Genomic DNA, 14,344 nt, shown 5'->3' on the forward strand with positions numbered 1-14,344 from the left:
AGCACCACCAAGGCAGGAGAAGAGTGCAGAATTGCTCCTGTCAGCACCCTCATCCTCAGGGAGGGTTCCAACAGACCCCTCTTCTTCCCGCAGATGCCTTATGTCTAGCCAATGAATCTCTGTCACATGTGGTGTAGGTGCCCTCTAACCTGCTGCTTTTGCGCTGGGTCATAGCTTGAGTGTGTGCATGAACCCTTCAAATGGGGAGTCTCAGTTTCCTTTAGCCCTTTGGATCTCTTGGTTTTTAAAGCCAGATATTTTGGGGACTTGTCTCTCTGGTACAGGTCCCAAGAGTTGGGGTGCCTGATGTAGAACTTGAACCTGTTGCTCCTCATGGATGTTCTCTGTATTTGTGAAATCACTCTTGCTTGTGGGTCATCCCCGCACAAGTGGGGTTTTTGGCCATACTGCATCTCTGCCTGTTTCACCTGTCTCATTGTGGTCTTTTTATCCGTTGTTGTGGAGGAGCTGTTGAGCTAGTTTTCACGTCTTTTTCAGAGAGAATTGTTCTATATGTAGGTATAGTTTTGGTGTGTTCTGGGTTTTTCTCTACCATGTTGACCTGCCCTCTCTGTGGTGGTTTTTTCAAAGAAAAGATTATGTAGAGTTTCTTAGACTATCTATAAACTTAAACAGGAAAAAACTTTAATATCTTTCCAAGTCAAAAAAGCAGAAAGTTAATAGTCTAAATGGACTGATCTATATGTATTTTTAAAAAATCCCATTGATAAGTACCTGTTTTTATGTTAAACTCTAACCAGAGCACATACCTGCCTGATCACATTACCTCTTTCAGAGAGTGTATTCTTCTGAATGGGTAGAAGTTTTTGACTCAGAACAGATTTAACGCTCAGCAAAAGGCTAGTGTCATCTTAGCATGTTGCAGATGTTCTTAGCCCTGTGTGAACATAGCTCCTGAAGAATACATCCCTTCCCTTCAGTCTGCACAGTGCTCTCACATTAGTGCACAAGAGCTCTGTGAGGTATATGGGGGCAGTTGTTGGGATCCCTATTGTCATATTAGGAAACCAGGGACTGGAAAGGTTTTGACCTATCCAAGGCTACAAAGTTAATGACAGTATAGATCAACAAATCTAGAATCTTTCTACTCTTCCATGCTTCCTCCCTTCGGCCTATGGGTGTCCACACCCATAGGTGCAGCAAGAGGTCCACTTGTTAGTTGGAGCATTTACTAATCCTAGGGCCGTGATTTGTAGCTGACCAGCCCTTATGCTGTGTCTCCCTCAGCAAACTGAGTTTGCATATCTCCAAAGAGTTGTTGGAAATAGTATCTACACCCACCGTCCCAGGAATCAGTGTGCTCCCCAACTTGATGCGTGCATACTTGTGTGAGCACATATACATATGTGAACAAGTTCAGAGTCCATATATCAGTGACTCAGCAGTGAGCAAATTGCAACTTACTCCTTTTAAGTTATCATGGTCCTAGGCTATTTTAGAAAGAACCATTGCATTTCCCATTGCTTTATAAAATATCTAAGAATGCTTGGTTGATGGCATGTGAGAGAGAGTCACTGTTCCTATTCTTCTGGAGTCAGTCCTGGTGACAGCTAATTCTGTGGCTTTTATTAGCTTGGTTATTTTAAATGCACATATTTTGTACATCTGTTCAAGTTCCTGGTGTGGCCTTAAATTGAAGTTAGATTTTCATCAATCTCTGTAAGGGAAGACTATAATGAATTGTTCAGATTGTAGTAGGAGGGAAATAGTTCCAAACGACAGGAGAAAACAGATCAAAGAAGAAAGTAAACAGGAGACTGGGCACAAGCAGGGCCAGGTCGCCCGCCTCTTTGTGGACTCTGCCCCTGGGGTAGGATTTTAAGGGCAGGAGGTTGAACAGGCCTAATCCTGTGTGCAACCCCTTGGCCTCAGGCACATCAGAGGCCTGGTGACATCTCAATATTACATACTTTTTCCTCCTAATTTTTACTGCCCACTTTAGTTGGTTTATTTTCTCACTAAAAAAATAATTATGTGATGCAAGATTAAATGGAAGTGTTTACATTCTTTCCATTTCTGTCATATATAGATAACCTTCATTCAAAATGAGATTTGTTCTTTTTTTGTGTCACTTGTAATTCATTTCTAGAACAACGAAACAACTTAGTAATGAAAAATGAAAGCCTCTAAAAGTTTTAATAATGTTTGCCTCTCTTTATAAGAATAAGCAGCAGATTTGAAGAGGGAAATTTCACCATTAGAAGTTTAGAGGCTAATTTTGGTAATTTGGTAAGGGGGAAAAAGTCACCAAGCGTGCTGCATAGAAGGGTATTATCTAATGTAAGCATCAGGATGTCAAATTAGACCAAGTCCACTAAGAGTATAGAACTGTTTATCATCATGATGTAATTTGAAATTGTAGATATCTTTGTTATTTCAAATCACTAGCTATAATTGCTTAGATTTTTTTGATGTTCATATTTACATAGATGGATAAGCCTGTTTAAAGTTTTGGATCTGCAGATAACTAGTGCTAGTTTTTAAAATGCATTTAATGTATATAAATACCAAATTTATCATGGGGAAGAATGTGAGAGAGGACCTAGTCTATAAAGGAAGCCATTGTTTCTAAGACCAGTTCTGTTTCTTGTTTTTTGGTTGGTTTTTTTGAGTACTTAATACATTTCATGATTCAGAATTTAAAAGGAACAATAGGGTATGCTTTAAAAATTCTTTCAGGTACTCATTTCTCTTTCCAGAAGGCAACCAATATTTTCATGCCTCAGCCATTCTAATTTTGACAAACTAATTTTGATCAGTGCATACCTATGTTTTATGTTTGGTTTATGTTACTTGGCATAATTTTATTACCAGATCTTATTGCTTAAGAGCTTATAATTGTTTCTCCTTAACTATTACCTTGTTGGGCATGTACACTTTTTTGTTTAACTTTGTTGCTCTTTAAACTAGCAAACATATTTGCATATTTGTAGAACAGCAAACATTAGCATATTTGTAAAAATACAGATACTTTTTTCCATTGAAAAGTTACCATATTTTTATTTCACAACTTGATACTTTCTGAAATTCATTATGTTCATTGATTATGTTTACTGTGTTTTTTCCCTGTGAAAAGCTGTTTTTAATGTAATAATATCACTCACAATCAGTAGAGCCTTAAAATAGAAGAGAAATGCTATTTTCCTGTGTTAGTTTTTCAGAGAGGAAACAGTTAAGAATGTGATAAAACATAATCCTTGTTCTATGTCTCTAGATTTCTCACTAGAAGGATTGAATTAATTGCAGATTTTCTTCCCCCATCCCACTGTCCCCAGTTTAACATGTGTGAGATAGTGGTCAATCTCAGAGTTTAGAAAAGGACAGTGCGTATTTGCTGTGGATGTTGCCCTGTAAGTGTTACCAAAGTTTTAGACAACTTAAATAACAATCTTTATTTTTTCTAAAATTATTCAATGTTTCTGGATAGTTTTGGCCTATATAGTCCTAGGCCTATCATAAGGTTCTTTAAAATAGAAATTTTTAAGACATATACAGACTATGCAATTGCTAGACGTTTTCTCCCTTCAAATATAGTAGAGTACATAAGTGTGAACCACACTCATAGATGTGTGCCTTGCTACAGTGTCATTGCTTTCTTGTTTACATGCTCACTTGTCAGGTGTATATATAAATGCAAATCAGTTTATGTCCATTGCATTCTCAGGACTTAGTATGCATTCTGGGTAACAGATCTTCAAAGCATACAAGAGTTAACGTGTTAGATGTTACATGTACACTCAGAAAGAAATGTGGAGAGTTGTTGAAGGAGTACGAATCTCAATCAACTGGCAATTATTTCCGAAGGGCCTGGTGAGGAGAGCAGGAGGAGCTGTGGGGTGGGGTATGACCGGCTGGAGAACGCCTGCTCTGTGGGACATTATACTTTACTTTACTAATGATTAAAAACATGGAAGAACTTTGTATTGTTTAAACGTGATGTCCATAATTAATGAATGGCATCCAAGGTTTGACATCATCTGATGGTGGCAAAGTTTGGGGATTATAATCAAAATTTGTGTTTCTGTCTTTTTTTTTTTTTTTTTTATCTGCTTTAGTTTAGAACATAAGGTGCATTTTCCCAAAGGTAGTCTTCGCAACCATTATTTAAACATGAGGTTTCAGGGAAGTAGTAAACTTTTTCAATTGGTTTGGTCCTTAATACTAGCTGTGGGAGCAATTATTTCGATTATCATTTTAACATAATTTTTCACCCAGCAATCCTTTTGAAAGTATTGTTTGCTTAGATTGAAACACTGAAATGCTTCCTTCTCCCTGCAGCACAGTAAATTAAGAGAAGGAAACTCAGGCAAATCAACATGTAAAATTGGGTCAGTTGTCACTCTGGGGTTTGTGTGCCAGTGGTATGGATTGTGGAGTTGGGAGTCACGGGAAACCCAGAGAGAGACAGCACATTGCTGCACCCCCATGCCTGGTGGACAACAAAGGGATCAGGGCTCTGGGGAATCCAGGATAGTAAGCTTCCCACAGAGCCGAAAGGGCTCTTGTATCAGTGTTGGCACTTGGGGACGGCGTGGTCTGTAGGAGTAAGGGGTCAAGGTTGGAGCAGGCAGAGTTGAGAATGGGCTGAGACCTGCTACCCCTTGGAAGTAGGACTGGAAGGACTGTGGGTTTTAGAAACATGAACGGGAATGTGGGTGAAGGTAGAGTATTGAAGTGTCATTGAATGCTGCACATGAGTTTTAAGGGTATCGTTTGTAGTGTTTCTGTACCTGTGGAATTGGCCCCAGTGAGGCCTTTCCTAGTTCCTGTTCCACATGGGACATGGTACTGCAGTGAAGTTACGATTATATAGTATAATATGATTATGTGACTATGGTTATGATTGTGTAATCCAAACAGCTGCAGTTCAGATGAAGATGTGCAAATGAGATTTTTTCACTTCGTGGAGATACATATATTTATGTTTTATTTTTTTTTTTTTACAAGATTTTATTTATTTATTTAAGAGAGAGAGAGACAGAGCCATGAGCAGCAGGGAGGTGACAGAGGGAGAGGGAAAAGCAGACTACCCTCTGAGCAGGGAGCCTGATGGGAGGACCTCGATCCCAGGACCTGAGATCATGACCTGAGCCGAAGGCAGACACCGCCCATGCGCCCCTACATTTATGCTTTAAAAATGTATTTTTATATATCCTATATACACACACTCATACAAACACATTTTTTCTTACAAAAAACTAAAAGAAAAAAAAGAATTGGTAGCAGTTTTGTTACACATTCTCCCCCCCCCACTAGTTAACAGATTTCAGATTCAAATACACCCTTATTATCCAAATTCAAATCCCTGTCACTCACTACCATTGTGGAGTGTAGCTTTGATTTGCCCAGTTTCCTACTCATGGTAACTAGATGATCCATTTCCCAGCAGAGTTTTTCTGGTTTTGTCTTGATACTGAAAGTATCTTTCTAGGTTCTCTCCTTTTAGCTACGTATCTGTCTCAAGAGTTTTGCTCAATTTAATAGATTTTAGAATTTGAACGGGGCGGGGGGAGATTTTTCCCCTATGACTTAGGCACCTCTGTGGGGCGAAATTGTGTTAATTGTTCTACAATCCAAGGAAGCGGAAGCGGATGGCTGAGCTAAAATGAATCCTTGGTAAGAGAAGGAAAGTGACGCTTGTAGATCCACATTTTACCTCCAGCTTACAAAAGATACCAACCAGTCTTTTACCATCTCTTTCCCTTTCATTGGGAAGCTCCCTGCTGCCTCATCTGGCTTCACTTTTGTTTTCCAAATGTGTTTATTAGTTTTGCCATTTTGGATATGGCTGGGTTGACCCCGGAAAGACTGGTTTGAGAAATACTCTTGACATTTCAAATCAAAACAAATCCAGACACAGATTAGCTTGAAACTGAGTTTGGGACCATCCCTGTGAGCCCCTCTAGCATTGGCCGAAGTGTGGGCCTCTCATTCCCCTGTGAAGAGGGAGGAGTAAAGCGGTGCCGTGTAGAGGCTTTTCTGGATTTTTCTTGGTAACGCTCCCGTCCGTCTCTGATTTGGAAATCTGCTTCTGTCTCTCCTCCCTTGCCTGCAGGCTGGCGGCTCTCAAGTCATCTTTACTAATCCACTGGAGATAGTAAAGATTCGCCTGCAGGTAGCTGGAGAGATCACCACAGGACCCAGGGTCAGCGCCCTGAATGTACTCCGGGACCTGGGACTTTTTGGTCTGTATAAGGTGAGTAGATTTCCTTGGGTGATCTCAGTAGAGAGCTTGTCATGTACTCAATAGAACCGTGAAAGAATGTGGAAACCAGGCTTCTCCCTGCAAAGTGGAGAAGCAGTTTTGTCCAGCAGGGTAGTTCCTCGAGTACAAAATCGGACAAAAAGACAAAATCAGGACACTTTTATTAGAGGCAGTGGGCTATACAAACACACTCTCCTGTTGTCGCCTTCAGCCTTTCTGAAGGTGCCGGCAGGGAGGCCCACCTCACAGCCTTTGATTTGATGGCAGGTTTGGGAAAAGTTTCTTTGGTGTTCTCTTTGGTCTGTTTTTTAGGGCTTCAAAATAGTCCTGTGTTTATTTTGAGTCTGAGTTATCTCTATTGTTATCTTCCCAGTAGGAGCTTCTGTTTGTCTTAATAATTTGACCACAATGAAACAGTAGCAGAGTTTGGGAGAATTCAGGTTTTTAAGAAGTTAAGGGGTGGGATTTGTCAATAATGAATTCCATTAAAACACACACACACACACACACACACACACACACACACACACCCACAGAGTGTACTGTACTTTAGCAAAATGCCAGTCAACAGACTCCTTCCCTGCAGGTATACTTACTCCCATCATTACAGATCGGATGTAATGGAGCAGAAGCTATTATATTTCTTAAACAAGGAAGAGTATTTCTTTCCATTCTTTTGCCTGGCATAAGGGGGGAATACGTAAATTTGGCTGCTATTAGACAACAGTGTTTCTACAGCATCTGATTTATTTACAGATCTATCACTGTAGAAATGTGTAAATTGGCTTCTGTAGCTACGAATTGGAAATCAGAAATACTCTAGATTAGAATCATACAGGTACAGGGCTCTTAGGAGACCAGTAAACCAATGATGCTTATCTTGAGAGAGTTCTGTACACATTTCCTGCCCTCCGCCCCCAATTTCCATCCTTTTTGGAATTCCTTTTGAGAGCTGAATTTATTAATACTGCTTCTGTCTATATCATCCTTCAGAGATTCTTTGGATTTTTTTTTTTTTTTAATGTTTTGAGTTTGTCTTTTCAAAACAGAACCATTAGGGAAACAAGGGCCAAAGATGGAGTATTCGGCTGGAAGATGAGTATTCAGGTCAAGCCCTGGGCAGGAGAATAGCCTGGGTGACTGACCAAGTTGAGGAAGGTGTTTATTGTTCCTCAGTCACTGAGATGAGCTATCCCTGGGTAGCTTTCTATTCCAGTGGAAACTTCTGCTAAAATAATTTGTCCCAGTTCCCCCAATCCTCTGCTACCCAAGAGTAGTTTCTTTTTCCCATTCCCTCGAATAGTCACCTTTCTTTTCCAGTGTCACTGCCTATAGCTTAACTGGTACTTCATGGGCTCTATGCTGTGTAGATCGAACGGATGAATTGTTAGTTTTGTGGACTGCCTTTGCCGGTTGCTTTGGAATCAAGGTATTAACATTAGGTTCCCAAGTCTGTTCCCACCCATGCCCCTCTCCCTCGCATCCACCAAAGCCACACAGAACAAACAGCCTGGAGGTTTGAGAACTGAATTTTTTTTAACCTTAAAATCTGAATCTATATTGCAAATGCCAGAAAATTCTTAGTTCTCAGGATAACATCATTACCCAGTTAACTAACTCTAGGTCTCCAGGGTCCGCCAGCCTTTCTCAAACTTTGAGTCAGGTATATTTCCTATGCCCATCTTGTTCCCCCCCCCCGCCATTTCCATTCCACTCAGTCCCCATGCTGTTTGAGGGAACACTTAAGGCATCCGTTGTGGGCATTCACGGCCCTGTTTACACAACTGTTTTGCACTGTTTCCTCACTTGTGACAGGGTGCCAAAGCGTGTTTCCTCCGAGACATTCCCTTCTCTGCAATCTATTTTCCTGTTTATGCTCATTGCAAACTACTTCTGGCTGATGAAAATGGACACGTGGGAGGTATAAATCTCCTTGCAGCTGGAGCCATGGCAGGTAACTACAATTTTTTTTTTTTTTAAGCCAAAGAACCCTACCCCCATTCTCTTTAAGAAGTACACAATTTCTGTGCACTGTCCGCCTTTATTTCTGGGAGGGTTATTGTTTGTATCTGACTTAGTTTAAATATGATCGCTTTTTCTCCTTTGTGGGATGTGCTGTAATTCTGATGAGAGTTAATTACATTTGCATAATGTGGATAAACAGCGTAATGCAGCTTAGCAACTCAGAGCCAAATTAGATCTGCCCATCTAAATTGGGCTTTCATCATTAACATGCTTCTTAGCCTCCCGTGCCCCTGAAACCTTGGGTGCAGCCAAGCTAAGCATAAAGGTGGAAGAGTTCTTCATCAAATCAGTTGCTTCATTGTAACTCATGTGATGCCCAGGTCTAGCATGCCTCACTTGCTATTTCTGCATGATGGAGTCTACATGATTGGCTCAAAATTGAGCTTTCTTCATGATACTGTCAGTGTTCCTTCTATCATCGTTCTCGTTAGATACAAATATGCAGTACTTGCCCGGCAAACGACCCTATACTCAATTGGCATCTCTTCTCTGTCCCTTAACACTTTCTTTAGTAATAGTTGTTTGCATAAGTTTTATTTTCCGTACTAGGCTGGGAGCTTTTTGAGGGCAAGAGTTTCATTTTTTTCATTTTTGCTTTCCCTTCATGGCCAGCATAGTAATAATAGGAGCTCAGATGTCAGTGGAACAAGTGAAAATCTTCATTTGGTCTGAGTTCCCAAGTTAGACACAAAAGAGATTCCATTTGAAAGAGGAGCCTAACAAATGTAGAAAGGTACTAAGTTTTTTCCTTCCAATCTCACAGGTCTAGCCTTCCTCTTGAAGGAGCTAACTTGGGATAGAAGGGGAGGACCAGGTGTTCTTGGCTGCACCAGCTCTCAGAAATGACAGAGGAAGGAAAGGGTGTGTGTTTGCTCCCCATTACTGCTGGTCCAGGATAGAAAGGTGAAGGGTGAACACCCACTCAAACGTAGTATCCAGATGCTTGGTGTCAGTCTGCCTGCCTGGGCTCATGGTACTGTGTAGCTCTCACTGGGTTCATTCTCCTCTGGTGCCCTGGCTGGACAGCCGGACAGCCTGGGCACTTCCAAGAGTGTAGTGTGTATGGTGGGGTTCTGAGGGTGTTGGGATGGACCGTGTTCTTATTCTCACCCATGATGACAGGGAATGACTTGTGATGGTTAAGAAACTCTCCCAAGGGAGCTCTGAGCCCTTATTTGGGGTCTAGCAAATCCCATGTTCTCTGGCATTTGTTACTTCCGTCCTTTAAAAGCCAGAAAAGCTACCTGCTCCATGTTGGCACTGAGTGTTCCTCCAGCCCCTTTTCCGTACTCAGCAAAGTCTCCCACTTTTAAATGGGGCCAGCAAATTTTCCCCCCAAGCGTTTGCCTCTGCTTTCCAGTCAGCAGCAACAAAACAAAACAACACAACAAAACAGCAACAAAAAAAACCAGCCAAAGAACAGTCTAATTATGGACAGGTATTTTGCCAGTGATTGATGGAACCAAGTAAACATTTTCATGGAACTGTCAGCGCCATGAAATTTGCCCCCAGATATTTGATGTTGGTTTTCAGAATGAGAGGTGATTTTTTCTAATTTTTACCAGTAAAGCCTTGCTGGCAGGCCCTAAGAACATTTAGAATTCAGAACATTCCAAAGACAGGCAGTTTACCTAGTTTCATCTGACTACGGTGCAGGGCCGCGTGGAGCGGAGGTATTTGCATCCTCCTGCAACAGCGGCTCCCATTGGTCCCACAGGTCCGCCAGCTCCATCTGCCTAGTGATGATTCAGTGATAGTCATAGACCCAACTGAATATCATCCCTCTGAGGAAGGTTATCTTGCTCCTTTGTCCCCAGCTTTGTTTTATAAGGGAAAGATGTGGTTGTGAAATCTGTCTTGGGTGTCCCACTGCTGATCAATCTCAGCATGACCCCAGGGAGCTCCGGCACAGGGGATGGATGATGAAGCCTTTTGATGACCAGTTCCCCTATTGTTCCTTAACTGGTTGCCTGGCCGCCTCAGCTCCTGTTGTAATGACTTCTGTCATGTAAGCATGTCTGAAAAGAGTCCCAGCCAACTCCCGAGTTAGCCCCTCAAACAGGTGAGTGGATATGACTATTGACATTCACCTTGTGCAGTAAGGCAACAAGAATCAGCAAGAAAACACTACGTTTAGCATTCATCAAATGGGCAGTGTCCTCATTTCTTATTATATACAAAAATACTTGTATCTTATTTGCTGAAAAAAAAGGAGGTAAAATCATTGAAACCTAAAAGGGAATACTTGGGAATGTCCTAGTAATATTGCTGCATTTTTTCCTCTCCTAGTTCTTTGGGATCACGCAATGTAGAGTGATTTTCCTAATTCAGAAAGAAAAAAGAATGTTGTTCCACACTGAAGCAGCTAATAGGCTTATGTATCCTTTTTCCAATGAGTGCCCAGGCACCTATTTATTGGAGTTAGAGCAGTTAAAGTTGCCATTTGTACTGTTGGCTGTTAGCAGTAGTTCTGCTCCTTATAAGGTACTTTGGGTGACTTCAGTGTGCCCTTCTCCTGAAAGGTGTGCCTGCTGCTTCCCTGGTGACCCCCGCTGATGTCATCAAGACAAGACTGCAAGTGGCCGCCCGTGCGGGCCAGACGACATACAGTGGTGTCATTGACTGTTTCAGGAAGATACTCCGGGAAGAGGGGCCCTCAGCATTTTGGAAGGGGACTGCAGGTAAGGGCTACGGCCATGCAGAATGGCTCGCTAGTGTTAGGGACCTGCTCCCATTACTCACCGACTGGCTTTGCCACAGTCATGTTCAGTATCCTCACTCCGGTCTGTTTTTCAGCTCGAGTGTTTCGATCTTCTCCCCAGTTTGGTGTTACCTTGGTCACCTATGAACTTCTCCAGCGATGGTTTTACATTGATTTTGGAGGCCTGTAAGTGCAGCTGTTCAACTCCTTGTAAAAGAAAGCACCGAAACCAAAATAGGTCTTTGTTCGGCCTGCGGAGGCAGTTTTGGAACTCCTAGAACTGGGTAGGACAGAGAACCCTACAGGACCAGTGCATTTAAAACAGTGGGCTCGAGAAGCTTCGGTATGAGGGGACCATCATACGCAGTGTTAAGCAGTGACTTGGGGAAAGTGAAGGCAAGCAGCAAATTAAACTGTTACGTGAATAAATTATCTTTTTTAGTGTAAGCAAATACAGAGCTTCATGGATTTAGGTCCTTATTATTTGAATTCTATTAGATGGCCTTTTCACCAGATATAAGGTAAATTTGTTTTAGTAACGTTTTATGAACTTTGTTTCCAAGACTCAATCAAGACTTTTCACACCTCCGAGACTTCATTATTTATTTTTATTTATTATTAGGTAGGTATAGATGTTCTTAGAGCTAACAGAAAAGAAAAAAAACGTTCAGAGAGAGGTTATGCCTATGGACATAATTACTGGTGAAATCTAGGTCAGAAATTGGGCCACTTGAAGCCTGGGAAGTGCTGGGAAGAAAAGGAATTACTTGTTGAATCTACTGGGTGGGCAAGGTTGTACCTAAAGCAATTAATTGTCAGCTTTTCAGCAGGTAATCAAATCCCATTTCTGGGTGTTCCGCTCATAAACCTTTGACCCCCTTCCTTGCTTAAAGGCCAAACATGGAATTAGCTGCTGAACCCTAGGAACAGAGAGACTTCTACAAAGTAGGAAGTTAAGAATAGCAATCTTACAATTCCAGGCTTTTCTGTGCTTTCACATTCTTTAAAAGTAAGAATTATATCTGTGTCTCTTTAAATTTAGTAATAACCATCATGAGTCTAGCACTTAAAAAGTTAACTTTTTAACTCTGTCAAAATAAAAGAAAAATGTAAACTTTTTATGACTAATTTATGCTTAATGCAGAAAACTTGGAGAACGTAAAAGTACAAAAGAGAAAATCACTCACAGTCCTACTTCCCTGAGAATGTTAATATTTAAGTGTATTTTCTTCTGATCTTTTCTCTGTGGATCTATTTATAAATTGAGGCCATTTCTCTTCCAAATAAAAAATATGAATGTGTTGCTTTCCAAGCAGCCATAAATCCTAAGAAATGTAGCATAGATGACAAGGAAGTAGCTGGACAAACACTCCTCTTTGGGGCACATGGGTGAGACTGAAAATGTTCTGTCCGCATGTGCCATCCGCATCAGTCTTGAGCACTCTAACCATTGGCTTTTTCCTATCAACAGCAAACCCTCTGGCTCAGAACCAACACCCAAGTCACGCATCGCAGACCTTCCTCCTGCCAATCCCGATCACATCGGTGGATACAGACTTGCCACGGCCACTTTTGCTGGCATTGAAAACAAGTTTGGCCTTTATCTCCCCAAATTTAAATCTCCTAGCATTGCTGTAGTTCAGCCAAAGGCAGTGGCGGCGGCAGCTCAGTGATGAGACAGCCGTTGAGCGTGGCAAAATGGTGCCCTGGAGAGAGAAGCCTAGAAGAGCAGCCCTGTAATGTATCCCGTCAGCTGCATGGTGCTGACTGAGCTGAGGAGTCAAACTATTCTTTCTATATGACATATACATATATTTGTTTATAAAGTAACCATTTGCCCAGGAAAAAGCAACAACGCAGTTTTGAGCTTTAGTGTTAAGTGTTGAAATGTTTTCTAAGCCTTGGCATGGATTAGTGTTCTAGACTGCTTTGCACAGCTTGCACTTAGAGTGACTGTACATATTGTACATCTTTGTACAGAGACATCTTGGCACCTCATCCCAGCAAATCACATTTATAGAATGTACTGCAGTTCTAAGTGGCTTGAAATGTACAGAATGTTTTGAAAGTGTTTTATTAAGAGTCACACAAAAATAAATGTATTAAAATTAAATTCATTCTCTTATTGGTGACTTACAGCAATAAAGCATCAATATTGGATGTATTTAATTCCCAGCTCGTTTTCCATTCTGGAATAAAAAGGTATTTGCTGATAGGAGGCATAATGAGACCAAGTGCTTACACCATTGAATAAGAGATCCTTTGGAAAAGATGCATGCTCGTGGATGCCAGAGGACCAGGCTAATGACTTGTGTGTGCTGATGTGTTTCCATTTGTATTTAACATGTGTGTAGATTCTCCTCTGTTCATCAGTCAAAAGGCATTTCCTCGATAGCTCCTCTCCTGTCAGTGTGCATATGGAAAGAGTGGTGTCCCCAGCATTACTGCCTTAGTTTTGCTTTCCTCTGACACAGCAAGGCAAGGGCCTAGCTTTCAAGATTAAAGGATACTTTGGCTATTTTTCTTCATATGGATATGATTCCAAAAAAAATAAAATGCACACCAAAATGTATACATGTAGTTGGATTTTCCTTCATAAATACACTGATAGTGCTTTTTATTTTGATTCACTACCAGTTCCAAATAACTCATCATTAGGTTTCCCTCTCTCCCACTTCTGTAGGAAATTATTTGATTTGGAAAGGGCTATGGAAGTGAGGGGGGAGGGAAGAAGAAAAAGAGAAGCTGTATCTTGTGATTTTTAGTGGGTCTAGGTTCTTCCTTATGAATCCACATCCAAATCCAAACTACTTATTCCAAAAGTCACTCACCAAGGGTGTGATTACTAATTTAGATCTAAACATGCATCTTGACAGCCACATCTGCACTTTACTATGGTTGTGATTTGATGTGTACATCACAATTTACTTTAGCAAAGTGCTTTGGGAAAACATTATTGCTATTGCCAATGAGCCAGGATATGAGAATGTATGCAAATATTTTCAAGGGGCAAACTTGGAGACAGACCCAGTCACTTAGAATCCTCCACGGCACTTATCACTTGATGGCTCACAGCCCTGTAACACAACCACAGGCTCTCAAGCCCTCAAGAAACGAAAGACTTAGCTTTGAAAGCAAGTTATTCCCAAATGTCTTCAGTTCTCATTGGAATGGACTAAATAGTAGTACAGTTGTTTCACTATTACCACCTGTTAAAAATATTCAAGTAGTCCACAGATATGTTCTTACAAAAGATTCATAGAATATCTGTGTATATAATTGACCCTTGAACAACTTGGGGGCAGGGGGCACCGACCCCCAGCACAGTGGAAAACTGGCATATATTGATTCCCCGAAAACTTTACTAATAGCCTACTGTTGACCAGAATCCT

General features: G+C 41.1%; 1 protein-coding gene across 1 annotated transcript in view; it reads left to right on the forward strand.

The window, feature by feature from the left end:
* The window catches only part of SLC25A12 (solute carrier family 25 member 12), a 97,936-nt gene extending 84,412 nt beyond the window's left edge, over positions 1 to 13,524 (forward strand). The window contains exons 14-18 of the mRNA XM_028122767.2: positions 6,077 to 6,217; positions 8,042 to 8,180; positions 10,774 to 10,932; positions 11,048 to 11,138; positions 12,424 to 13,524. Of these exons, the coding sequence (XP_027978568.1) occupies positions 6,077 to 6,217; positions 8,042 to 8,180; positions 10,774 to 10,932; positions 11,048 to 11,138; positions 12,424 to 12,625 (732 nt within the window). The 3' untranslated portion in view covers positions 12,626 to 13,524. The remainder of the gene's footprint in view (positions 1 to 6,076; positions 6,218 to 8,041; positions 8,181 to 10,773; positions 10,933 to 11,047; positions 11,139 to 12,423) is intronic.
* The last annotated feature ends 820 nt before the right edge of the window (positions 13,525 to 14,344 follow it).

This window comes from Eumetopias jubatus, unplaced genomic scaffold (genome assembly GCF_037043125.1).
Source record: "Eumetopias jubatus isolate StellerSeaLion01/CBP00866 unplaced genomic scaffold, mEumJub1_p1.0 scaffold_3, whole genome shotgun sequence".
Classification (NCBI taxonomy): domain Eukaryota; kingdom Metazoa; phylum Chordata; class Mammalia; order Carnivora; family Otariidae; genus Eumetopias; species Eumetopias jubatus.